The 28,000-nt window shown below is 35.1% G+C and overlaps 1 protein-coding gene and 1 long non-coding RNA gene across 6 annotated transcripts; both read right to left on the bottom strand.

Moving 5' to 3' along the window:
* Positions 1-3: 3 nt before the first annotated feature.
* LOC132713610 (retinitis pigmentosa 1-like 1 protein) lies at positions 4-27,991 on the bottom strand. Of its 5 annotated transcripts, none has more exons than XM_060696252.1 (7): positions 21,140-21,401; positions 20,414-20,746; positions 17,547-18,281; positions 16,752-17,156; positions 10,667-11,317; positions 2,021-2,120; positions 4-1,589 (listed from the first exon to the last, which is right to left on the bottom strand). In XM_060696252.1, the coding sequence occupies exons 1-7, from the start codon at positions 21,384-21,386 to the stop codon at positions 1,457-1,459; spliced, it is 2,604 nt and encodes an 867-aa protein (XP_060552235.1). In that variant the 5' UTR covers positions 21,387-21,401; the 3' UTR covers positions 4-1,456. The 5 variants fall into 5 exon arrangements, with proteins under 5 accessions (XP_060552235.1, XP_060552236.1, XP_060552237.1 ...); XM_060696253.1 differs by lacking the exons at positions 4-1,589; positions 2,021-2,120 and adding exons at positions 7,541-8,878; positions 9,297-9,396; XM_060696254.1 differs by lacking the exons at positions 4-1,589; positions 2,021-2,120 and adding exons at positions 7,541-8,878; positions 9,297-9,396 and having other exon boundaries at positions 17,547-17,915.
* On the bottom strand, positions 22,330-25,879 carry LOC132713611 (uncharacterized). Its single transcript, XR_009623470.1, has 3 exons — positions 25,416-25,879; positions 23,611-23,711; positions 22,330-22,634 (listed from the first exon to the last, which is right to left on the bottom strand). It is a non-coding gene; the product is annotated as an uncharacterized LOC132713611 (long non-coding RNA).
* Positions 27,992-28,000: the final 9 nt, after the last annotated feature.

Here is a 28,000-nt window from a genome sequence, read left to right as displayed (position 1 = left end):
AAATTGAGATTAGATGTTTTAATATAAAGCACATTGATGGATTTATTAATCAAAATTGTGTGCCACTTTACAATAGAATTACACTGATATATAAAACGTTTAAATATCGTTCAGCTTAAATAATTATATGTATTTGAACAAAGTCAAAACCATTGCAAAAACAGATAAATGATTATTGAAACATGTAAAAATTAAATTAAATTATTTATTTCTTAAAGAGTATAACTAAATGCATCAAAACTTTAATAAGTGTACAGCAATCGGAATTGATGTTTCCCGATTATGCGTATTAACTGTAAATCGTTTGGGAATCGACCACGGAGGCAGTATTCACTAGCAAATTAACACAGGCAATTAATTTTCCTCTTTCTTTCTTTCTTTCTTTTTTTTGCATTGATAAAATCAGGAGTCTTGTTAGAATAAGATTTAAAGAAAATTAATGCAGCTTTTAAGTTTTAATGCACATGTTAATATTATCTCCCTTAGCGCATGATATTACAGACACAATGTTTTTGACGATATACAAGACTTTGAACACTTTCAAAAAGAAATAAATACATAAATTGAATAAGATATTTAGCTTCAACACAAAATGTTCTCATCTTTATGCCATGAAATAATAGACATATTCTAATGGCAATATTATAAAATAACCTAGATTAATTGAAAGACGTGTATGCAGGTATTTCTGTCTTAAAGGGACTCCACTGAGGTTTTCTGACATGACGGGATTAGACATAATTTTCAAGATTAATGTTCCGTTTGAAGTAAGTCTAAACCAATGACTTGTGTGTAAATTTTCAAATCATTCGCTCACTCCGTTTTTCCAGAATAATAATTACAACGCTTTTCACTCAAATCGGGCTTAGAATATCATAAAATACGATTTTCAATTGGTTTTTGAGTATATTTCTTAATCGTCTTTTTACATATCTTCCTGTTTTAAGTGCCATGGTTAATCGATCTTTGTAGGAAATTCAAATTTTATGTTTTAAGGCTTTTGGACCTCAGTCGAGTTCCTTTAAAAAAATAAACACCCTCAAGAAATCGAAAAACAAAACCAACACACAAGTAACAACATAAAAAAAGGAAGTATGAAACTGAAGTTTCAAAGGACATATATTTAATCAACAGTGCACGACATTGCATCGAAAGACATCTCGTCGAAGACTATGACTTGGTCGCTTCGTCGAGATATCAAGACTACGATATATCAAGACTACGATAACTGATCGAAAATCAGCACTACATTGTTCTTACCTATATTATATATCAATCACGAATGTGCCAATGAGTAAAATTTGCAAACAGACTTATACAAAGTATTTAGAAAGCGCCAGGGACTTGAAATGAGATGTAGCTAAACAATTGCAAAGAAACATGAGAGTCTCTGGATATATTCAATTCTTGAAATAAATGAAAATAAAATGAAAACATGTCGTCGTAAATAAGACACTCAGTAGCTAAGTCCGACTTTTTCCTTGGTTGCTGGTAGCTGAATAACCGTCTGCTTGAACTCCCCTGGAACGACTGCAACAAAGAACTCTGGTATCTCCTTCTTGAAGTCCATTTTGCCTCTGCGAGATTTTCTGAAATAATAGTCATATATTTTGTAATACTATTTGTGCCTTTATGCATTATTTATTTATTTGTTTTAAGAGCTGTACACCAGTTTTTAAGCCATACAATTGTACATTCGGTCATACCAATGTGCAAAATGAGCTATGAATGTTCTTCTTATCCGGAATTCGAAATAAGTATTTTTATTTCTCTGTTTCTCCTCGTGACATCAGGAAACAAGCATAAGCATACATGTACTTGTAACTATAACGCTGGGATTTTCAGACGGCGCAACAATCGTAAGACAGCGCAAATGTATTTGCGAATCTTGGTCTTCTCTGGTGGCATATGTAGAACCAGTTTCCGCTAGCAGACTTAGTGTTTTAACAAACCATTCTTAAATGTCTTAAAATCTATTGTAATATTATTAATTGTAAAAATATCTGATAAATCTTCTTACCCTTTCCAGAGAAAGCAGACACAAGTTGTTAACAGGACGGTAAACAAAATAAGTACAATAATCAGTGTTATTTCTAGAGCCTCGTTGACTGAGTTGATATCTACAAAAACAAACAATAATATTTGAAGTCTAAAAACCTAGTTAAAGCACGGTGATAAAATGGCTCATAAAGGACGATTAGTGAAATAAATTCTGGATTTTGGCAAGACTACGTACCACGGAATATATTATTGGCATGCATATCCATCTTATACACATTGAAAGTTTCCGTATTTCTCATACTGTGACTGACTATATTACCTAAAAGAAATTTTACACTCATTGCTTAGTACTGGTTGGTTCCAGGAACGGATTCGAGAGTGTTTTAATAAATACTGCTGCTTATAACCACTATGCTTAAACGTTTTTCAATTAGAATAGGTAAACGATTTCATCTGATTATTTGTATACAAAGAACATTCACTGATTGGAGTTTCTTCTTTTTTTTTGGAAATGAGAAATTAAAACATATGAGCCGCGCCATGAAAAAACCAACGTAGTGCGTTTGCGATAAGCATGGATCCAGACCAGCATGCGCATCCGCGAAGTCTGATCAGGATCCATGCTGTTCGCTATCAGTTTCTCTACTTGTTATTGGGTTTGTAAGCGAACAGCATGGATACTGATCAGACTGCGCGGATGCGCAGGCTGGTCTGGATCCGTGCTGGTCGCAAACGCATGACGTTGGTTTTGTCATGGCGTGGCTCATGAACTACGTAAAATTGACATTTTCTCCAGGTCACCCGACTGTTGCAACTAGTTCCAACACTGAAAGTAATTTGTTTTGATTTGTAAATAGGACCTACTTCCTAAATCGAAGATTAAATATAATTTCTTATGGATATACATTTTCAATGATCCATTCAACTGTGAACATGATAACAAAATATGTAAAATATTACACTTGTACCTCTTAAATTTCTTGTGTAAAAATCTCCCCAAAAGGTCTTATGCTAGATCAGAAGTAGTCTGGTGAAAGTTGTTTTATTTTAAAATACAAAACTACATGTATATATAGTCGATGTTCTCCGCGATTAAAATACTACATGTATAACAAAAATATTACAGAAAACCTCTTAAAAATACAAAATAGACATAATAACTGAAGAAAGTTCAAATCTTGGCGTTTAGATTCTTCTCAATTAAAAATCCGCCATTTTCATGTTCAAATGAGCCGAGTCACGACAAAAACAACATAATGGGTTTGCGACCAGTATGGATACAGACCAGCCTGCGCGTCCGCGCAGTCTGATCAGGATCCATGCTGTTCGCTATCAGTTTTGTTACTTGTAAAAGGCTTGGTAAGCGAACAGCATGGATCCTATTCAGACTGCGCGGATGCACAGGCTGGTCTGGATCCATGCTGGTCGCAAACCCACTATGTTGGTTTTGTCATGGCGCGGCTCAAATATTGAATACTAATTAAATGGGTGCTCCGGGGATGGGGGAGGCGTGGACGGTAGCTTGCACTTAGCAACATGCTCAATCAAACTGAGTATGCAACATTTTCAATGTTTTCGTTTTGAGCATTCATTAAGGTTTCTATTTTAGAAGGAAGAGCTCAGTTAACAATTTACTAGGTTTTTTAAAGTGCATTAAATTATACATATGCCTGAAATATGCGCATTATTTACTGCCTTGTGTATGTATCGCCTCAACCAAAGTCGTTGTCAAAGGACAATTCGACAATTGCTCAGCATTTGAATATATTGAAGAAAAAATGGTTAAACAGTTAAACATATGGCAAAAATTACCATCCGTATCTCTGAGATCTTTTATAGTGGTGTTTTTATTATCTTCCGGTTCAGGTTTTTCAGGTTCATTTTCTGGATGTCTCTCGTTCTCTGGCGTCCTGTTATCTTCTTGGGACCAATAAACTTCTGGAAGCCTCTCGCCCACAGGATACAACTCTCCTTCCGATTCCCCTTCTGACTTTCCTTCTCCTTCTGGATCTCCCTCTCCTTCTGAATTTCCTTCTCCTTCTGGATCTCCCTTTCCTTCTGAATTTCCTTCTCCTTCTGGATCTCCCTCTCCTTCTGGAATTCCTTCTCCTGCTGGATATCCCTCTCCTTCTGGGTAACCCTCCCCTTCTGGACTTTCGCCACCAGGATTCGGCTCAGATGTAGCACTGTTCTCCGGTGATACATTAGGCTCAGGAGTTGCCTCGGTTGACACTCTACCCTCAGGAGTTGCCTCGGTTGACACTCTACCCTCAGGAGTTGCCTCGGTTGACACTCTATCCTCAGGAGTTGCCTCGGTTGATAATCTACCCTCAGGAGTTGCCTCGGTTGACACTCTACCCTCAGGAGTTGCCTCGGTTGACACTCTACCCTCAGGAGTTGCCTTGGTTGATACTCTACCCCCAGGAGTTACCTCGGTTGACACTCTACCCTCAGGAGTTGCCTCGGTTGACACTCTACCCTCAGGAGTTGCCTCGGTTGACACTCTACCCTCAGGAGTTGCCTCGGTTGATACTCTACCCTCAGGAGTTGCCTCGGTTGACACTCTACCCTCAGGAGTTGCCTTGGTTGATACTCTACCCCCAGTAGTTACCTCGGTTGACACTCTACCCTCAGGAGTTGCCTCGGTTGACACTCTACCCTCAGGAGTTGCCTCGGTTGACACTCTATCCTCAGGAGTTGCCTCGGTTGATACTCTACCCTCAGGAGTTGCCTCGGTTGACACTCTACCCTCAGGAGTTGCCTCTGGACTGACATTGTTCTCTGGGAGGGTACTATTCTCAGCTGTTACTTCACGGCGTACAAGTCCATGTGTAGCTTTACCTAAATGAAATTCAACTTTAGTTATTCGACTTATATCAGAAACATAACATAGATTCCTCTTTAATGGGCTGTGTTATACTGAATGCTGAATATAATTCTGGTTTTAGAAGATTGAAAAATGCAGTTAGTTCAGGAATCAGAACGACGTTTCTTTTTTCTTAAAACAGCGAGGTTAATTATGCAAAATTATGGTAATATAACAAAAAAACGAACATCAAAGCTTTCTGATTGTTTCAAGAATGCTCATTTAGTAAAATATTGGATCACAGTGCCGAAGGGAATACAATATTATACATTATTGGATCGTTTTAGGCTAAATTTGGAAGTCCTTCTGATCAAAAGATGTCAATTGTCTAGTACTCATGATTTGAAAACAAATGAGTTGTGATTCACAAGACAAAAAAAATAAAATAGAGGTCTTACAGCATAACAGTATTTACTTTGTCAAAATATTTAGTTGTGATCTAGCGTCACGACAATAAAGCTTGATTATAGCTGCCTAAAACATTATATTATATACTGACAAATGAAATATTGAGCAATATTGATGAAATAAAATGTGTATTTTCATTTTCCGTATTTTCACTGTAAAAAAATATTTTTCACTGCAGTGAAACATATTTTTCGCATTTTCACTGGTGTCTTGCCGGACTACTTACTTTTAAATTCTGCCAGTACACAAAATTTAAGGGAAGTTTTTAAATCATAATGTCAAAAAAGGGGGGAAAATGTATATTATAAACAGAAAATTCAATTTTTTCTATATATACATGATTAATTTTCATCTTGTGGCATGAAATTATCATATTTAACTCGTGGCTACTGCCACTATGAAATATTTATGTTCATACCACTCGATAAAAATAAATCATGTATAGAAAAAACTTGAATATCCTCTATATATCGTACACTGACACACATGTTTTGTAGATATTCGTTATTTTTTATAATACTATAAACAAACAAACAACATACGTTTTTCATGACTGATTGAAGTCAGCGCAAGGTATATTGTGCCACCAGCACGGCAACAAATATTAATGTGTAAAAACGTCTGATAGCCCTATGTTAAAGGCCCATTATGCCTCAGAAATGATTTTATTTTTATTTCTCAAAGTTTTATTTTTGTAATTTTGATGTACTTCTTTTTATAGTTTCCAAAAAGTTACTTATTGGCTACTTGCCATCTTTTTTATCTGTTGCTATTTGGCAATAAATTCAGTTAGACAAAATTATAGTTATTTATGTTTCGGTCACATTCTTATTGTATCCACTAATCTGTTCATTTGAAGATATACAATAAACAAAAGCGGTAATTCAAAAGAAAATACAGAAACAAGTTAAGAAAACAAAGTGGAGTTAAAATTAAGTCATAGAATTTCAAATATTTAAACTTGTTGGTGAAATTAAGATAACTTACCATAGACTAATACTATAATCATCATCACAATAAACATTTTATTAATCCGAAGATAATCCATGATGATATAAAATAATTAATAAAACAATCTAATTCGATTATTGATTATTATTCACAATTTAAACATAAAACATGATCGTCGCTTGTAAGGCCTATACAATGAAAAATAAATCGCAATAAGAAATATTAAAATAATGAAATGTTACTGTATTTAAGCAGGAAATGTCTATTACGTATATAAGTACATCAAGTATAACATAATGTGAAGAGATCATCTTAACCACAGACAATGTATTATTGACATGTATAATGCAAAATAAAACTGAAGTTTTTACTTTTATGACTGTTTCTACCAACTTACTTACGCAATTTAAGAGCTATTTATCATAATTTATTTAAGTTATTTGGCTGAGAGTGTTTAAAGACCCATTATGCACAGAACTGTTCTGATTTTGGTCTTATTATTTATTCTACGTCGAGTTAAATGCCCATTACTAAGTCTTTTAAAGTGCATTAAATACATATGCCTGAAATATGCGCATTATTTACTGTCTTGTGTGTATATCGCCTCAACCAAAGTCGTTGTCAAAGGACAATTCGACAATTGCTCAGCATTTAAATACATGTATATTGAAAAAAAATGTTAAAAAAGTAAGTTTAAAATTATGAATAAACATAAGACAATAATTACCATCCGTATCTCTGAGATCTTTTATAGTGCTGATTTTATTATCTTCCGGTTCAGGATTGTCAGGTTCATTTTCTGGAAGCCCCTCGTTCTCTGGCGTCCAATAATCTTCTGGAAGCCCCTCGTTCTCTGGCGTCCAGTAATCTTTTGGAAGTCTCTCATTTTCTGGCGTCCAGTAATCTTCTGGAAGTCCTTCGTTTTCTGGCGACCAGTAATCTTCTGGATACCCTTCATTTTCTGGAGACCCATAATCTTCTGGAAGCCCCTCGTTCTCTGGCGTCCAGTAATCTTCTGGAAGTCCCTCGTTCTCTCGCGTTCAGTAATCTTCTGGAAGTCCCTCATTTTCTGGCATCCGCACAGTCTGACCAGGATCCATGCTGTTCGCTATCAGTTTCTCTACTTGTAATAGGGTTTGTAAGCGAACAGCATGGATCCTGATCAGACTGCGCGGATGCGCAGGCTGGTCTGGATCCATGCTGGTCGCAAACCCACTATGTTGGTTTTGACGTGACACGGGTTATGTGTATTTGAACAAAGTCAAAGCCATTGCACAAACAGATAAATGATTATTGAAACATGTAAAAATTAAATTAAATTAAATTATTTATTTCTTTAAGAGTATAATTAAATGCATCAAAACTTTAATAAGTGTACAGAAATCGGAAATGATGTTTAACGACAATCGACCACGAAGGCAGTATATTCACTAGCAAATTAACACAGGCAATTAATTTTCCTCTTTTTTTGTATATTGATAAAATCTGGAGTCTTGTTAGCAGTCATTTAAAGAAAATTTATGCAACTTTTAATGCAAACGTAAATAGTATCTCCCTTAGAGCATGATATTACAAACACAATGTTTCAACTATATAAAAGACTTTGAACACTTTAAAAAAGAAATAAATACATAACTTGAATAAGATAACTAGCCTCAACACAAAAATGTTCTCATCTTTATGCCATGAAATAATAGACACATTCTAATGGCAATATCATAAATAACCTAAATTAATTGAAAGACGTTTTTGCAGGTATTTCTGTCTTAAAGGGACTCCAATGAGGTTTTCTGACATGACGGGAAATAATTTTCGAGATTAATGTTGCGTTCGTTTGAAGTGATCTAAACTAATGACTTGTGTGCAAATTTTCAAATCATTCGCTCACTCCGCTTTTCCAAAATAATTATAACAACGCTTTTCACTCAAATCGGGCTTAGAATATCATAAAAATACGATTTTCAATTTGTTTCTGAGTATATTTCTTATTCGTCTTTTTACATATCTTCCTGTTTTAAGTGCCGTGATTGATCGATCTTTGTAGGAAATTCAAATTTTATGTTTTAAGGCCTTTGGACCTCAGTCGAGTTCCTTTAAAAAATTTAACTCCCTCAAGAAATCGAAAAACAAAACCAACACACAAGTAACAACATAAAAAAGGAAGTATGAAACTGAAGTTTCAACGGACATATATTTAATCAACAGTGCACGACATTGCATCGAAAAACATCTCGTCGAAGACTATGACTTGGTTGAATACGTCAATTCGTCGATATATCAAGACTACGAGATATCAAGACTACGATAACTGCTACATTGTTCTTACCTATATTATATATCAATCACGAATGTGTCAATGAGTAAACTTTGCAAACAGACTTATACAAAGTATTTAGAAGCGCCTGGGACTTGAAATGAGATGTCGCTAAACAATTGCAAAGAAACATGAGAGTCTCTGGATATATTCAATTAATGAAATAAATGGAAAAATTGAAAACATGTCGTCGTTAAAAAGACATTCAGTTGCTAAGTCCGACTTTTTCCTTATTTGCTGGTAGCTGAATAACCGTCTGCTTGAACTCCCCTGGACCGACTGCGACAAAGAACTCTGGTATCTCCTTTTTAAAGTCCATTTTGCCTCTGCGAGATTTTCTGAAATAATAGTCATATATTTTGTAATACTATTTGTGCATTTATGCATGATTGATTGGTTTGTTTAAAGAGCTTTAGACCAGTTTTTAAGCCATACAATTGTACATTCGGTCATACCAATGTGCAAAATGAGCTATGAATGTTCGTCTTATCCGAAATTCGAAATAAGCATTTTTATTTCTCTGTTTCTCCTCGTGACATCAGGAAACAAGCATAAGCATACATGTACTTGTAACTATAACGCTGGGATTTTCAGACGGCGCTACAATCGTAAGACAGCGCAAATGTGTTTGCGAATCTTGGCCTTCTCTGGTGACAGTTTCCGCTAGCAGACTTAGTGTTTTAACAAACCATTCTTAAATGTCTTAAAATACATGTAATATTATTAATTGTAAAAATATCTGATAAATCTTCTTACCCTCTCCAGAGAAAGCAGACACAAGTTGTTAACAGGACGGTAAACAAAATAAGTACAATAATCAGTGTTATTTCTAGAGCCTCGTTGACTGAATTGATATCTACAAAAAAAGCAATAATATTTGAAATCTAAAAACCTAGTTAAAGCACGGTGATAAAATGGATTAGTGAAATAAATTCTGGATTTTGGCAAGACTACGTACCACAGAATATATTATTGGCATGTATATCCATCTTATAAACATTGAAAGTTTCCGTATTTCTCATACTGTGACCGACTATATTACCTAAAAGAAATTTTACACTCATTGCTTATTACTGGTTGGTTCCAGGAACGGATTCGAGAGTGTTTTAATAAACACGAGTGCTTATAACCATTATGCTTAAAAGTTTTTCAATTAGAATAGGTAAACGATTTTATCTGATTATTTGTATACAAAGAACATTCACTGATTGGAGTTTCTTCATTTTTTGGGAAATGAGAAGTTAAAACATATGAGCCGCGCCATGACAAACCCAACATAGTGCGTTTGCGACCAGCATGGATCCTGATCAGACTGCGCGGATGTGCAGGCTGGTCTGGATCCATGCTGGTCGCAACTGCATTACGTTGGTTTTGTCATTGCGTGGCTCATGAACTACGTAAAATTGACATTTTCTCCAGGTCACCCGACTGTTGCAACTAGTTCCAACACTGAAAGTAATTTGTTTTGATTTGTAAATAGGACCTTCTTCCTAAATCGAAGATTAAATATAATTTTCCTATAGATATACATTTTCGATGATCCATTCAACTGTGAACATGATAACAAAATATGTAAAATATGTCGTAAACACTTGTATGTGTAAAAATCCCCCTAAAAAGTTCTTATGCTAGATCAAAAGTAGTCTGGTGAACGTTGTTTTATTTTAGAATACAAAACTACATGTAGTCCATGTTCTCCGCGATTAAAATACTACATGTATAGCAAAAATATTACAGAAACCTCTTAAAAATACAAAATGTCCGGGTTGTGAAAAAACATTCAAATTTACTGGGAGGGGAATCGTCCGGGAGGGGAATTGTCCGGATACCTACTTGAGTAGGTGCTCGGTGCTAATCAAACCGAGTCAGCAACATTTTAAATGTTTTCGTTTTGAGCATTCTTTAAGGTTTTTATTTTGGTAGGAAGAGCTCAATAAACAATTAACTAGGTCTTTCAAAAGTCCTAAAATATAATATGTCTGAAATATGCGCAGTATTTGTGTACCGCCTCAAACAAAGTCGTTGTCAAAGGACAATTTGACAATTGCTCAGCATTTAAATATATTGAAAAAAAAATGTTAAAAAAGTAAGTTTAAGTTTATGAATAAACATAAGACAATAATTACCATCCGTATCTCTGAGATCTTTTATAGTGGTGTTTTTATTATCTTCTGGTTCAGGTTTTTCAGGCTCATTTTCAGGTTCATTTTCTGGATGTCCCTCGTTCTCTGGCGTCCAGTAATCTTCTGGAAGCCCCTCGTTCTCTGGCGTCCAGTAATCTTCTGGGAGCCCCTCATTTTCTGGCGTCCAGTAATCTTCCGGAAGACCTTCATTTGCCGGCGTCCAGTAATCTTCTGGATACCCTTCATTCTCGCCCTCAGGATACAACTCTCCTTCCGATTCCCCTTCTGAATTTCCTTCTCCTTCTGGATCTCCCTCTCCTTCTGGATTTCCTTCTCCTTCTGGATATCCCTCTCCTTCTGGGTAACCCTCCCCTTCTGGACTTTCGCCACCAGGATTCGGCTCAGATGTAGCACTGTTCTCCGGTGATACATTAGGCTCAGGAGTTGCCTCGGTTGACACTCTACCCTCAGGAGTTGCCTCTGGACTGACATTATTCTCTGGGAGGGCACTGTTCTCCGGTGATACATTAGGCTCAGGAGTTGCCTCGGTTGACACTCTACCCTCAGGAGCTGCCTCTGGACTAACATTATTCTCTGGGAGGGTACTATTCTCAGCTGTTACTTCACGGCGTACAAGTCCATGTGTAGCTTTACCTAAATGAAATTCAACTTAAGTTATTCGGCTTATATCAGAAACATTACATAGATTTTTTAAGACATATAATTCTTCTTTAATGGGCTGTGTTATACTGAATGCTGAATATAATTCTGGTTTTAGAAGATTAAAAAATGCAGTTAATTCAGGAATCAGAACGATGTTTTTCTTCCTTAAAACAGTGAGGTTAATTTAAAACAAGATTATACCGTAATTATGCAAATTTATGGTAATATAACAAAAAAAATGAACATCAAAGCTTTCTGGTCATTTTCAGTAAAAGATTGGATCACAGTGCCGAGGGAATACAATATTATACATTATTGGATCGTTTTCGGCTAAATTAAGAAGCCCTTTTGATCAAGAGATGTCAAAAGTCAAGTTTACTCATGATTTGAAAACAATTGAGTTTTGATTCACAGGACAAAAATTCAAAATAGAGGTCTTACAGCATAACGGTGTCAAAAATATTTCGTTGTGATCTAGCGTCACGATTTAAAGCTTGATATAAAGCTGCATAAAACATTATATTTTACACTGACACACATTTGTAGTAGATATATTTTTATAACACTATAAACAAACAACATACGATTTTCATGACTGATTAACGCAGGATGCATTGTACCAGATGAGGCAACAAATATTAATGTGTAAAACACGTCTGATACCCCCTATACTAAAGGTCCATTATGCCTCAGAAATACTTGTATTTTTATTTCTCATTTATTTTTAAATTTTGATGTACTTTTTATAGTTTCCAAAAGGTCACTCAATGGCCAATTTACTTGAACCATCTTTTTTCATCTGTTGCTATTTGGCAATGAATACAGTTAGACTAAGTTATAGCGGATTAGAATTTTGTATATAGACCCCATGTGCTCTAGCTTCTGTTAACAAATATGTTGTGGTGACATTCTTATTGTATTCACTAATCTGTTCATTTGAATAAAACAGATCACAGATCTATATACATACTACTTTGTTTATATAACAAATCGCTACTTACTTCAGGTAACAAGCAACTAACATTCTCTGAAATCATTCTTTAAACATAATAAAATTCATATTTGCCCTTTCGTAAGAAGTAAAGTTGTATTTACTTCTGAGGCATAATGTGCTTGATCTACAAGTAAGTGCAATATAAGACGTTTTACACATTAATATACGGTTATTGCATATACATGTACTATGTACCGTATTGAAAAACTTACAGATCAAAGAATGTCAATATTAGTAATTTAATAACTGTAAAACAATAGAGGGATGTTGGTATAAATTACGATCCTATCCGAGCGTACGCGTCTTAATTTGGCTTTAACGTTATTTTGTGAGAAAATGTAGCAGAAAATAGCCAATGTAAACATTTACTTTATACTGCATTTGTGGAATTGACTTGACAAAAGTTATTTTGCAGGACATTTAGTACCAAATTTGTTCATCTATATTAATGAATGAAATAGAGCAATTGATTTAGAAAAATTATTAAAATTCGGGTATGATGTCTTCAAAACAACGTTTTCAGAAAAATACCCTAAAAATCTGCACGTCACAAATAATTTATCATAATCATAATTTATTGGTAGTTACTGAAATAAAACCATTCAGGGTTATTAAAATTGTTGCAACTTTCTCAATAAACAAAAGCGGTAATGCAAAAGAAAATACAGAATACAATTCAAGTAAACAAAGTGGAGTTTAATTTAAGTCATATAATTTTAATAATTAATTTTGTGGGTGAAATTAAGATAACTTACCATAAACTAATACTATAATCATCATCGCAACAAACGTTTTATTAATCCGAAGATAATCCATAATGGTATAAAATAATTAATAAAACAATTTAAATTCGATTATTGATTATTATTCACAATTTAAACATAAAACATGATCGTCGCTTGTAAGGCCTATACAATGGCAAAAATAAATCGCAATAAGAAATACACGGCAAACGTACCCGGAAGAAAAAAATATCAAATTACATACTTGCTATTCAGATTTTAATTATATAGTATATGCTACTTATAAATCCAAAAGAGGAAGTTTTGAAAACTAAATATAAACATAAAAAGAGAATGGATTTATTTCAACTTAAGAAGTTTACTTTATATACACCGGGGGAGATTTTATATAGGGGGAGCACCTAAGGTGCACATCTCGGTGGTAGTGCCTATTTGAAGAATAAGAGACATTAGTAGTTTGATCGAATAACCTACTAATAACATAACAGGATCATTCCGTGTTTACATTATCTCTGAATCAAAGTATAAAACAATGACAAATCTAAAGGTTTTTTAACGAAATGACAGTCTCAGTAACTTACTATTATTAGGAAAAAAATGCAACATTTTTTAAACAATGAAAGTGTTACATTTTTCACTAAATTTTCCAATTTTGATGTTGAAATAATGAAATGTTACTGTATTTAAGCAGGAAAAGTCTATTACATATATAAGCACATGAAGTGTAAGATAATGTGAAAAGATCATCTTAAATAAGGAAAAAACCAGGAGTTGTTCATTATGGGAATTAACCGTCCTTGATAATCGTAGTTACGTAAATCACTGGGTAGTATGTGTTACATGAGCCCAAGTTCGCGATTTTATACCTGCTTTTTTAAAATTTAACTATGGTTGCTGTATGGTAATGAGGAAGGACAATCATTGATGCACGGGTTTATGTGTATGAAGAAAAACAAGCGGTGTCAATATATCACTCATCAGTATAGTGGCTAATTTCTGCCATTTCGTGTCTTCGCCACTCGGAAAGTCGAAAACACGATACACGAGCACATTATCGTGTCTTCGCCTTCGACTTTTGAGGGGCGAAGACACGAAATGGCAGAAATCAGCCACCATACATCAGGCATGTTGTTCTGACATTAAAGGCACATTAAGCCTTAGAGATGACTACATTTTTTTCTTTCTCTCAAGAAAAAGCAAACATGCGTTTTATAATATTTTAATAATCAAGTAAAACCATGTAAAATGCGTATCAAGTGTTAAAAATAGTGCTGAATGTGCAATAATGTGCCATAAAAGTAGTAAAATGTAAACAAAGTAGTGTTTTGACTTCAAAACATTTCTAATAGAAAAAAGCAAAGCATGGTTCAAAGATATGGCCAATGCGTACCATTTTGGAACTGTGACAGTATAATAAAAGAAAAAAGCTATTGAGATAAAAAAAAAAAAAGAAATACATGTAGCATTTTTTTTGGGACTCAATTAATGGGCCTTTAGTTTGATTTCATGAGTTTTTTCTGACCTAAGCACAAACCATTCTTCATCATCACCATTTTATTCAAAGGTACGCGAAAACAAATATTTATAGACAAAAATGAATAAACAGTAAAAAACAAACAACAACAAAAAAAAACCACGAACAACGATATACATGTATTTGTACAAAGAAAAATAAAAAGGAACTTAATATAAATGTTCATGTACAGAGAAACTTAATTAAAACAATTGTTTTCTTCTTAGAGCTGCACATCTCTAGGAAAATTACTTTCTGTTGTTTGCTGGCTTTTTTTTAAATTTGAAAATTGAAATGTATTGTAAGAGTGAAATGTGAAAGTAACCACAGACAATGTATTATTGACATGTATAATGCAAAATAAAACTGAAGTTTTTACTTTTATGAATGTTTCTACCCACTTACTTACGCAATTTAAGAGCTATTTATCATAATTTATTTAAGTTATTTGGCTGAGAGTGTTTAAAGACCCATTATGCACAGAACTGCTCTGATTTTGGTCTTATTATTTATTCTACGTCGAGTTAAAGGTCCATTACTAGGCCGTCTTTTAAAGTGCATTAAATACATACGAGGGATGATCAAAAATAAACCGGACTGTGACTGGCAATTGAAGAATTTTCATCCTATCACTTATTGTTATATATCATACTTAATCGGAAAACAATACCTGTAAACTGATTCTATATCTAATCTGATAACGCAAATAGCTTGTCCGTAACAGCGAATTCAAAAACCATGGTAACGCACACCCGGCGCAGTGCGTAAGTTTGCCTTGACATTAGGCGCTTTATGCTACGTGTATTTTACAATATGGCACATTTAGATTTCAAAATACGCCAAAACGTCATGTATCATATGTTTGACGTTGTCAGTAAAAATGACTTCATTTAAACCAAATTTATATTTACCATCACAATTCAAACGTCACATGTTAATGAAATACTCGCGTTAAAACTATGTCGTCTGAATGTCTCGAAAATCGATCAATAGGAAAAATTTGTCAAATGTAAGACGAGAAACTGTTTAAAACGTAGAAAAAGATGATGACTATCAAGGGAAAAGTTCCAGAAAGCCACAGCATATTTTTCATTAGCTTAAAAGATTAAGAATGGATAATAGAGAAATAGAAACAAGTAAGGGAGAGACAGAAAAAAGACATTTGCAAGGACGTTGGTGACGTCAATCGCCAAGACGTTGAAAAATGACAGTCGATTGACTGCGAACATTGTCAACGATGTTCGACAGTAACTACGGGACGGTGCAGTCAACTCTGAGGATCTTAAAATGATAATAGTTAATGCATTAATTACATGTATTGTATTCTTGGTTTACAATTGTATCAATTATTTTCTTATTTTGCGCAGTAGTTTTATGGAGAAATTGTGTCAACAATTTAACAGCCACTGTTCAAATTGGCTATGCGTTTTATTTATTATAAAATAATTATAATTTTGATCATAGTTGTATTATTCTGTTTTTGTTTTCGTATGTATGTTACATTATCATTCAGCAACATTATTATACATTATTTGTAATACATAATATAGTTAATTGCATTTGCGACTTTTTCAACAATCAAGTTGCAGAAGGAAATAACGGAAGTTTGCATCATTACAGGAGCTCTTGATCACCATTCAACCTATTACAATACAATATGATACCCACTTGTACAGAAATATATATAGGCAGTGGATTTGCCGTATCAATAACATAACTGTACCACATATTGGCCTACTTCGTGAATGAGTAAAAATCTGCTCCGTTAAGGACAATACGCTTGTGACGTCGTAAACGTCAATTTTAAAGTTATACCGTGCGCCGCCTTGCTTTACATGTGCATGCCAATAACATCATAACTTTTTTCTTTGTTAATATTTCTTGTTGGTATTTGTTTATCATTTAGGGGATAGATTCCGATTTATTTTCCGTGTATTGTTATGTAAATTAATTTAACATGTTAAGAGTCATTTACAAAGTCCGGTTAATTTTTGATCATCCCTCGTATGCCTGAAATATGCGCATTATTTACTGTCTTGTGTGAATATCGCCTCAACCAAAGTCGTTGTCAAAGGACAATTCGACAATTGCTCAGCATTTAAATGTATTGAAAAAAAATGTTTAAAAAGTAAAAAGTAAGTTTAAGTTTATGAATACACATATGGTAAAAATTACCATCCGTATCTCTGAGATCTTTTATAGTGCTGTTTTTATTATCTTCCGGTTCAGGTTTTTCAGGTTCATTTTCTGGAAGCCCCTCGTTCTCTGGCGTCCAATAATCTTCTGGAAGCCCCTCGTTCTCTGGCGTCCAGTAATCTTCTGGAAGTCCCTCATTTTCTGGCGTCCAGTAATCTTCTGGAAGTCCTTCATTTTCTGGCGTCCAGTAATCTTCTGGATACCCTTCATTTTCTGGAGACCCATAATCTTCTGGAAGCCCCTCGTTCTCTGGCGTCCAGTTATCTTCTGGAAGTCCCTCGTTCTCTGGCGTCCAGTAATCTTCTGGAAGTCCCTCATTTTCTGGCGTCCAGTAATCTTCTGGAAGCCCCTCATTTTCTGGCGTCCAGTAATCTTCCGGAGGACCTTCATGTATAATGCAAAATAAAACTGAAGTTTTTACTTTTATGACTGTTTCTACCCACTTACTTACGCAATTTAAGAGCTATTTATCATAATTTATTTAAGTTATTTGGCTGAGAGTGTTTAAAGACCCATTATGCACAGAACTGCTCTGATTTTGGTCTTATTATTTATTCTACGTCGAGTTAAAAGCCCATTACTAGGTCGTCTTTTAAAGTGCATTAAATACATATGCCTGAAATATGCGCATTATTTACTGTCTTGTGTGTATATCGCCTCAACCAAAGTCGTTGCCAAAGGACAATTCGACAATTGCTCAGCATTTAAATATATTGAAAAAAAATGTTAAAAAAGTAAGTTTAAGTTTATGAATAAACATATGGCAAAACTTACCATCCGTATCTCTGAGATCTTTTATAGTGCTGTTTTTATTATCTTCCGGTTCAGGTTTTTCAGGTTCATTTTCTGGAAGCCGCTCGTTCTCTGGCGTCCAATAATCTTCTGGAAGCCCCTCGTTCTCTGGCGTCCAGTAATCTTTTGGAAGTCTCTCATTTTCTGGCGTCCAGTAATCTTCTGGATACCCTTCATTTTCTGGAGACCCATAATCTTCTGGAAGCCCCTCGTTCTCTGGCGTCCAGTAATCTTCTGGAAGTCCCTCGTTCTCTGGCGTCCAGTAATCTTCTGGAAGTCCCTCATTTTCTGGCGTCCAGTAATCTTCTGGAAGCCCCTCATTTTCTGGCGTCCAGTAATCTTCCGGAAGACCTTCATTTTCCGGCGTCCAGTAATCTTCTGGATACCCTTCATTTTCTGGAGACCCATAATCTTCTGGAAGCCGCTCCCCCTCAGGATGCAACTCTCCTTCCGATTCTCCTTTTGGATTTCCCTCTCCTTCTGGATTTCCCTCTCCTTCTGGATTTCCTTCTCCTTCTGGATTTCCCTCTCCTTCTGGACTTTCGCCACCAGGATTCGACTCAGATGTAGCACTGTTCTCCGGTGATACATTAAGCTCAGGAGTTGCCTCGGTTGACACTCTACTCTCAGGAGTTGCCTCTGGACTGACATTATTCTCTGGGAGGGTACTATTCTCAGCTGTTACTTCACGGCGTACAAGTCCATGTGTAGCTTTACCTAAATGAAATTCAACTTTAGTTATAAGGCTTATATCAGAAACATTACATAGATTCCTCTTTGATGGGCTGTGTTATACTGAATGCTGAATATAATTCTGGTTTTAGAAGATTAAAAAATGCAGTTAGTTCAGGAATCAGAACGACGTTTCTTTTCTTAAAACAGCGAGGTTAACTTAAAACAAGATTATACCGTAATTATGCAAATTTATGGTAATATAGCAAAAAAACGAACATCAAAGCTTTCTTATTGTTTCTGGAATGCTCATTTAGTAAAATATTGGATCACAGTGCCGAAAGGAATACAATATTATACATTATTGGATCGTTTTAGGCTAAATTTGGAAGTCCTTCTGATCAAAAGATGTCAATTGTCTAGTACTCATGATTTGAAAACAAATGAGTTTTGATTCACAAGACAAAAAAAATAAAATAGAGGTCTTACAGCATAACAGTATTTACTTTGTCAAAATATTTAGTTGTGATCTAGCGTCACGACAATAAAGCTTGATTATAGCTGCCTAAAACATTATATTATATACTGACAAATGAAATATTGAGCAATATTGATTAAATAAAATGCGTATTTTCATTTTCCGTATTTTCACTGTAAAAATTTATTTTTCACTGCAGTGAAACATATTTTTCGCATTTTCACTGGTGTCTTGCCGGACTACTTACTTTTAGATTCTGCCAGTACACAAAATTTAAGGGAAGTTTTTAAATTATAATGTCAAAAAAGGGGAAAAAATGTATATTATAAACAGAAAATTCAATTGTTTCTATATATACATGATTTATTTTCATCTTGTGGCATAAAATTATCATATTTAACTCGTGGCTACTGCCACTATGAAATATTTATGTTCATACCACTCGATAAAAATAAATTATGTATAGAAACAAACTTGAATATCCTCTATATATCGTACACTGACACACATGTTTTGTAGATATCCGTTATTTTTGTAATACTATAAACAAACAAACAACATACGTTTTTCATGACTGATTGAAGTCAGCGCAAGGTATATTGTGCCACCAGCAAGGCAACACATATTATTGTGTAAAACGTCAGATAGCCCTATATTAAAGGCCCATTATGCCTCAGAAAATGATTTCATTTTTATTTCTCAAAGTTTTTATTTTTGTAATTTTGATGTACTTCTTTTTATAGTTTCCAAAAAGTTACTTATTGGCTACTTGCCATCTTTTTTATCTGTTGCTATTGGCAATAAATTCAGTTAGACAAAATTATAGTTATTTATGTTTCGGTCACATTCTTATTGTATCCACTAATCTGTTCATTTGAAGATATACAATAAACAAAAGCGGTAATTCAAAAGAAAATACAGAATACAATTCAAGAAAACAAAGTGGAGTTAAAATTAAGTCATAGAATTTCAAATATTTAAACTTGTGGATGAAATCAAGATAACTTACCATAAACTAATACTATAATCATCATCGCAATAAACATTTTATTAATCCGAAGATAATCCATGATGGTATAAAATAATTAATAAAACAATTTAAATTCGATTATTGATTATTATTCACAATTTAAACATAAAACATGATCGTCGCTTGTAAGGCCAATACAATGAAAAATAAATCGCAATAAGAAATATTAAAATAATGAAATGTTACTGTATTTAAGCAGGAAATGTCTATTACGTATATAAGTACATCAAGTATAACATAATGTGAAGAGATCATCTTAACCACAGACAATGTATTATTTACATGTATAATGCAAAATAAAACTGAAGTTTTTACTTTTATGACTGTTTCTACCCACTTACTTACGCAATTTAAGAGCTATTTATCATAATTTTTTTAAGTTATTTGGCTTAGAGTGTTTAAAGACCCATTATGCACAGAACTGTTCTGATTTTGGTCTTATTATTTATTCTACGTCGAGTTAAAGGCCCATTACTAGGTCTTTTAAAGTGCATTAAATACATATGCCTGAAATATGCGCATTATTTACTGTCTTGTGTGTATATCGTCAACCAAAGTCGTTGTCAAAGGACAATTCGACAATTGCTCAGCATTTAAATACATGTTTATTGAAAAAAAATGTTAAAAAAGTAAGTTTAAGTTTATGAATAAACATAAGACAATAATTACCATCCGTATCTCTGAGATCTTTTATAGTGCTGATTTTATTATCTTCCGGTTCAGGATTTTCAGGTTCATTTTCTGGAAGCCCCTCGTTCTCTGGCGTCCAATAATCTTCTGGAAGCCCCTCGTTCTCTGGCGTCCAGTAATCTTCTGGAAGTCCTTCATTTTCTGGCGTCCAGTAATCTTCTGGATACCCTTCATTTTCTGGAGACCCATAATCTTCTGGAAGCCCCTCGTTCTCTGGCGTCCAGTAATCTTCTGGAAGTCCCTCATTTTCTGGCGTCCAGTAATCTTCTGGAAGCCCCTCATTTTCTGGCGTCCAGTAATCTTCCGGAAGACCTTCATGTATAATGCAAAATAAAACTGAAGTTTTTACTTTTATGACTGTTTCTACCCACTTACTTACGCAATTTAAGAGCTATTTATCATAATTTATTTAAGTTATTTGGCTTAGAGTGTTTAAAGACCCATTATGCACAGAACTGCTCTGATTTTTGTCTTATTATTTATTCTACGTCGAGTTAAATGCCCATTACTATGTCGTCTTTTAAAGTGCATTAAATACATATGCCTGAAATATGCGCATTATTTACTGTCGTGTGTGTATATCGCCTCAACCAAAGTCGTTGTCAAAGGACAATTCGACAATTGCTCAGCATTTAAATATATTGAAAAAAAAAATGTTAAAAAAGTAAGTTTAAGTTTATGAATAAAAATTTGGCAAAAAATTACCATCCGTATCTCTGAGATATTTTATAGTGCTGTTTTTATTATCTTCCGGTTCAGGTTTTTCAGGTTCATTTTCTGGAAGCCGCTCGTTTCTCCGGCGTCCAATAATCTTCTGGAAGCCCCTCGTTCTCTGGCGTCCAGTAATCTTTTGGAAGTCTCTCATTTTCTGGCGTCCAGTAATCTTCTGGAAGTCCTTCGTTTTCTGGCGACCAGTAATCTTCTGGATACCCTTCATTTTCTGGAGACCCATAATCTTCTGGAAGCCCCTCGTTCTGTGGCGTCCAGTAAATCTTCTGGAAGTCCCTCGTTATCTCGCGTTCAGTAATCTTCTGGAAGTCCCCTCATTTTCTGGCATCCGCACAGTCTGATCAGGATCCATGCTGTTCGCTATCAGTTTCTCTACTTGTAATAGGGTTTGTAAGCGAACAGCATGGATCCTGATCAGACTGCGCGGATACAAGACTTTGAACACTTTCAAAAAAAAATAAATACATAACTTGAATAAGATAACTAGCCTCAACACAAAAATGTTCTCATCTTTATGCCATGAAATAATAGACACATTCTAATGGCAATATCATAAATAACCTAAATTAATTGAAAGACTTTTTTGCAGTTATTTCTGTCTTAAAGGGACTCCAATGAGGTTTTCTGACATGACGGGAAATAATTTTCGAGATTAATGTTGCGTTCGTTTGAAGTAAGTCTAAACTAATGACTTGTGTGTAAATTTTCAAATCATTCGCTCACTCCGCTTCTCCAGAATAATTATTACAACGCTTTTCACTCAAATCGGGCTTAGAATATCATAAAAATACGATTTTCAATTTGTTTCTGAGTATATTTCTTATTCGTCTTTTACATATCTTCCTGTTTTAGTGCCGTGATTGATCGATCTTTGTAGGAAATTCAAATTTTATGTTTTAAGGCTTTTGGACCTCAGTCGAGTTCCTTTAAAAAATTTAACTCCCTCAAGAAATCGAAAAAAAAAAACCAACGCACAAGTAACAACATAAAAAAGGAAGTATGAAACTGAAGTTTCAAAGGACAGATATTTAATCAACAGTGCACGACATTGCATCGAAAAACATCTCGTCGAAGACTATGACTTGGTTGAATACGTCAATTCGTCGATATATCAAGACTACGATAACTGTTACATTGTTCTTACCTATATTATATATCAATCACGAATGTGTCAATGAGTAAACTTTGCAAAACAGACTTATACAAAGTATTCAGAAGCGCCTGGGACTTGAAATGAAGATGTCGCTAAATAATTGCAAAGAAACATGAGAGTCTCTGGATATATTCAATTAATGAAATAAATGGAAAAATTGAAAACATGTCGTCGTTAAAAGACATTCAGTTGCTAAGTCCGACTTTTTCCTTATTTGCTGGTAGCTGAATAACCGTCTGCTTGAACTCCCCTGGACCGACTGCGACAAAGAACTCTGGTATCTCCTTTTTAAAGTCCATTTTGCTTCTGCGAGATTTTCTGAAATAATAGTCATATATTTTGTAATACTATTTGTGGCATGCATGATTGATTGTTTTGTTTAAAGAGCTTTAGACCAGTTTTTAAGCCATACAATTGTACATTCGGTCATACCAAAGTGCAAAATGAGCTATGAATGTTCGTCTTATCCGAAATTCGAAATAAGCATTTTTATTTTTTTCTGTAATCTCCCCCATAAAACCAGGACACAAACATAATCATACATGTACTTGTAGCTATAACGCTGAATTGTATCAAAAAAGTCAATTAAAGATGACTATAAAATATAATAAACTTTTTTTTAAATATCATCAAATTCTGCCATTTTATAAATTGTATCACATTCATATATCATGTATTACTTAAATAACTGATGTGTTCAACGGATAATTCCGAAATTCTGAATTCCGGAAACTTCCAAATCCCGAACTTTTTGGCTAGTCGGTTTTCAGAAGTTACACTGTATCTTAATTCTTACCACGTTGAATATTTTTATCTGACTTGTCCATGTCATTTTAGGTAAAATTTCAAAATTTATACTGAAAGAATAACGAACATCGCCACCATCGTCAGACGGCGCCACCATCGCCAAACGGCGCCACCATCGTCAGACGGCGCCACCATCGTCAGACAGCGCCACCATCGTCAGACGGCGCCACCATCGTCTGACAGCGCCACCATCGTCAGACAGCGCCACCATCGTCTGACGGCGCCACCATCGTCAGACAGCGCCACCATCGTCAGACGGCGCCACCATCGTCTGACGGCGCCACCATCGTCAGACGGCGCCACCATCGTCAGACAGCGCCACCATCGTCAGACAGCGCAGATGTGTTTGCTTATCTTGGCCTTCTCTGGTGGCATATGTAGAACCAGTTTCCGCTAGCAGACTTAGTGTTTTAACAAACCATTCTTAAATGTCTTAAAATCTATTGTAATATTATTAATTGTAAAAATATCTAATAAGTCTTCTTACCCTTTCCAGAGAAAGCAGACACAAGTTGTTAACAGGACGGTAAACAAAATAAGTACAATTATCAGTGTTTTTTTCTAGAGCCTCGTTGACTGAGTTGATATCTACAAAAACAAACAATAATATTTAAAGTCTAAAAACCTAGTTAAAGCACGGTGATAAAAATGGCTCATAAAGGACGATTAGTGAAATAAATTCTGGATTTTGGCAAGACTACGTACCACGGAATATATTATTGGCATGCATATCCATCTTATACACATTGAAAGTTTCCGTATTTCTCATACTGTGACTGACTATATTACCTAAAAGAAAATTTTACACTCATTGCTTAGTACTGGTTGGTTCCAGGAACGGATTCGAGAGTGTTTTAAATAAATACTGCTGCTTATAACCACTATGCTTAAACCGTTTTTCAATTAGAATAGGTAAACGATTTTATCTGATTATTTGTATACAAAGAACATTCACTGATTGGAGTTTTCCTTTTTTTTTTGGAAATGAGAAATTAAAAAATATGAGCCGCGCCATGACAAAAACACAACATAGTGCGTTTGCGACCAGCATGGATCCAGACCAGCATGCGCATCCGCGAAGTCTGATCAGGATCCATGCTGTTCGCTATCAGTTTCTCTACTTGTTATTGGGTTTTGTAAGCGAACAGCATGGATACTGATCAGACTGCGCGGATGCGCAGGCTGGTCTGGATCCGTGCTGGTCGCAAACGCATTACGTTGGTTTTGTCATGGCGTGGCTCATGAACTACGTAAAATTGACATTTTCTCCAGGTCACCCGACTGTTGTAAACTAGTTCCAACACTGAAAGTAATTTGTTTTGATTTGTAAATAGGACCTACTTCCTAAATCGAAGATTAAATATAATTTCTTATGGATATACATTTTCAATGATCCATTCAACTGTGAACATGATAACAAAATATGTAAAATATTACACTTGTACCTCTTAAATTTCTTGTGTAAAAATTCCCCCAAAAGGTCTTATGCTGGATCAGAAGTAGTCTGGTGAAAGTTGTTTTATTTTAAAATACAAAACTACATGTATATATAGTCGATGTTCTCCGCGATTAAAAATACTACATGTATAACAAAAATATTACAGAAAACCTCTTAAAAATACAAAATAGACATAATAACTGAAGAAAGTTCAAATCTTGGCGTTTAGATTCTTCTCAATTAAAAATCCGCCATTTTCATGTTCAAATGAGCCGAGTCACGACAAAAAAACATAATGGGTTTTGCGACCAGTATGGATACAGACCAGCCTGCGCGTCCGCGCAGTCTGATCAGGATCCATGCTGTTCGCTTTCAGTTTTGTTACTTGTAATAGGCTTGGTAAGCGAACAGCATGGATCCTGATCAGACTGCGCGGATGCACAGGCTGGTCTGGATCCATGCTGGTCGCAAACCCACTATGTTGGTTTTGTCATGGCGCGCTGAAATATTGAATACTAATTAAATGGGTGCTCCGGGGATGGGGGAGGCGTGGACGGTAGCTTGCACTTAGCAACATGCTCAATCAAACTGAGTATGCAATATTTTCAAATGTTTTTCGTTTAGAGCATTCATTAAGGTTTCTATTTTAGAAGGAAGAGCTCAGTTAACAATTTACTAGGTTTTTTAAGTGCATTAAATTATACATATGCCTGAAATATGCGCATTATTTACTGCCTTGTGTATGTATCGCCCAACCAAAGTCGTTGTCAAAGGACAATTCGACAATTGCTCAGCATTTGAATATATTGATGAAAAAAAAATGGTTAAACAGTTAAACATATGGCAAAAATTACCATCCGTATCTCTGAGATCTTTTATAGTGGTGTTTTTTTATTATCTTCCGGTTCAGGTTTTTCAGGTTCATTTTCTGGATGTCTCTCGTTCTCTGGCGTCCTGTTATCTTCTTGGGACCAATAAACTTCTGGAAGCCTCTCGCCCCACAGGATACAACTCTCCTTCCGATTCCCCTTCTGACTTTCCTTCTCCTTCTGGATCTCCCTCTCCTTCTGAATTTCCTTCTCCTTCTGGATCTCCCTTTCCTTCTGAATTTTCCTTCTCCTTCTGGATCTCCCTCTCCTTCTGGAATTCCTTCTCCTGCTGGATATCCCTCTCCTTTGGGGAACCCTCCCCTTCTGGACTTTCGCCACCAGGATTCGGCTCAGATGTAGCACTGTTCTCCGGTGATACATTAGTCTCAGGAGTTGCCTCGGTTGACACTCTACCCTCAGGAGTTGCCTCGGTGACACTCTACCCTCAGGAGTTGCCTCGGTTGACACTCTATCCTCAGGAGTTGCCTCGGTTGATACTCTACCCCTCAGGAGTTGCCTCGGTTGACACTCTACCCTCAGGAGTTGCCTCGGTTGACACTCTAACCCTCAGGAGTTGCCTTGGTTGATACTCTACCCCCAGGAGTTACTTCGGTTGACACTCTACCCTCAGGAGTTGCCTCGGTTGACAACTCTACCCTCAGGAGTTTGCTCGGTTGACACTCTACCCTCAGGAGTTGCCTCGGTTGATACCTACCCTCAGGAAGTTGCCTCGGTTGACACTCTACCTCAGGAGTTGCCTTGGTTGATACTCTAACCCCAGGAGTTACCTCGGTGACACTCTACCCTCAGGAGTTTGCCTCGGTTGACACTCTACCCTCAGGAGTTGCCTCGGGTTGACACTCTACCTCCAGGAGTTGCCTCGGTTGAATACTCTACCCTCAGGAGTTGCCTCGGTTGACACTCTACCCTCAAGGAGTTTGCCCTCTGGACTGACATTGTTCTCTGGGAGGGTACTATTCTCAGCTGTTACTTCACGCGTACAAGTCCATGTGTAGCTTTACCTAAATGAAATTCAACTTTAGTTATTCGACTTATATCAGAAACATTACATAGATTCCTCTTTAATGGGCTGTGTTATACTGAATGCTGAATATAATTCTGGTTTTAGAAAGATTAAAAAATGCAGTTAGTTCAGGAATCAGAACGACGTTTCTTTTTTCTTAAAACAGCGAGGTTAATTATGCAAAATTATGGTAATCATATACAAAAAAACGAACATCAAAGCTTTCTGATTGTTTCAAGAATGCTCATTTAGTAAAATATTGGATCACAGTGCCGAAGGGAATACAGATATATACATTATTGGATCGTTTTAGGCTAAATTTGGAAGTCCTTCTGATCAAAAGATGTCAATTGTCTAGTACTCATGATTTGAAAAAAAAAAAACGAGTTGTGATTCACAAGACAAAAAAAAATAAATAGAGGTCTTACAGCATAACAGTATTTACTTTGTCAAAATATTTAGTTGTGATCTAGCGTCACGACAATAAAGCTTGATTATAGCTGCCTAAAACATTATATTATATACTGACAAATGAAATATTGAGCAATATTGAATGAAATAAAATGTGTATTTTCATTTTCCGTATTTTCACTGTAAAAAAATATTTTTCACTGCAGTGAAACATATTTTTCGCATTTTCACTGGTGTCTTGCGGACTACTTACTTTTAAATTCTGCCAGTACAACAAAATTTAAGGGAAGTTTATAATTATAATGTCAAAAAAGGGGAAAAATGTATATTATAAACAGAAAATTCAATTTTTTTCTATAAATACATGATTAATTTTCATCTTGTGGCATGAAATTATCATATTTAACTCGTGGCTATTGCCACTATGAAATATTTTGTGTTCATACCACTCGATAAAAATAAATCATGTATAGAAAAAAACTTGAATATCCTCTATATATCGTACACTGACACACATGTGTTGTAGATATCCGTTATTTTTATAATACTAACGTTATAAACAAACAAACAACATACGTTTTTCATGACTGATTGAAGTCAGCGCAAGGTATATTGTGCCACCAGCACGGCAACAAATATAATTGTGTAAAACGTCAGATAGCCCTATATTAATTAAAGGCCCATTGTGCCTCAGAAATGATTTTATTTTTTATTTCTCAAAGTTTTATTTTTGTAATTTTGATGTACTTCTTTTTATAGTTTCCAAAAAGTTACTTATTGGCCACTTGCCATCGTTTTCATCTGTTGCTATTTGGCAATAAATACAGTTAGACAAAATTATAGTTATTTATGTTGTGGACACATTCTTATTGTATCCATTAATCTGTTCATTAGAATATACAATAAACAAAAGCGGTAATTCAAAAGAAAATACAGAAACAATTTAAGAAAAAAAAGTGGATTTTAATTTAAGTCATAGAATTTTAATAATAAATTTTGTGGGTGAAACTAAGATAACTTACCATAAACTAACACTATAATCATCATCACAACAAACATTTTATTAATCCGAAGATAATCCATGATGACATAAAATAATTAATAAAACAATTTTAATTCGATTATTGATTATTAT

The sequence above is a fragment of the Ruditapes philippinarum genome, unplaced genomic scaffold (genome assembly GCF_026571515.1).
Source record: "Ruditapes philippinarum isolate M1 unplaced genomic scaffold, ASM2657151v2 ctg5273_1_1_1_1, whole genome shotgun sequence".
Taxonomy (NCBI): Eukaryota; Metazoa; Mollusca; class Bivalvia; order Venerida; family Veneridae; genus Ruditapes; species Ruditapes philippinarum.
The sequence above is the reverse complement of the archived record's forward strand: the minus strand, read 5'-3'. Positions and strand labels throughout refer to the sequence as shown.

What these genes read in the sequence shown, in the direction of transcription:
- LOC132713610 (XM_060696252.1), bottom strand. Translation starts at nt 21,386, where the DNA reads ATGGGTCTCCAGAAAATGAAGGGTATCCAGAAGATTACTGGTCGCCAG. An exon ending in AGATCTCAGAGATACGGATG is followed by an intron (nt 17,157 to 17,546) that starts GTAAGTTTTGCC and finishes TTATACATGAAG; the next exon opens with GTCCTCCGGAAGATTACTGG. An exon ending in AGATCTCAGAGATACGGATG is followed by an intron (nt 11,318 to 16,751) that starts GTAATTTTTACC and finishes AATTTCATTTAG; the next exon opens with GTAAAGCTACACATGGACTT.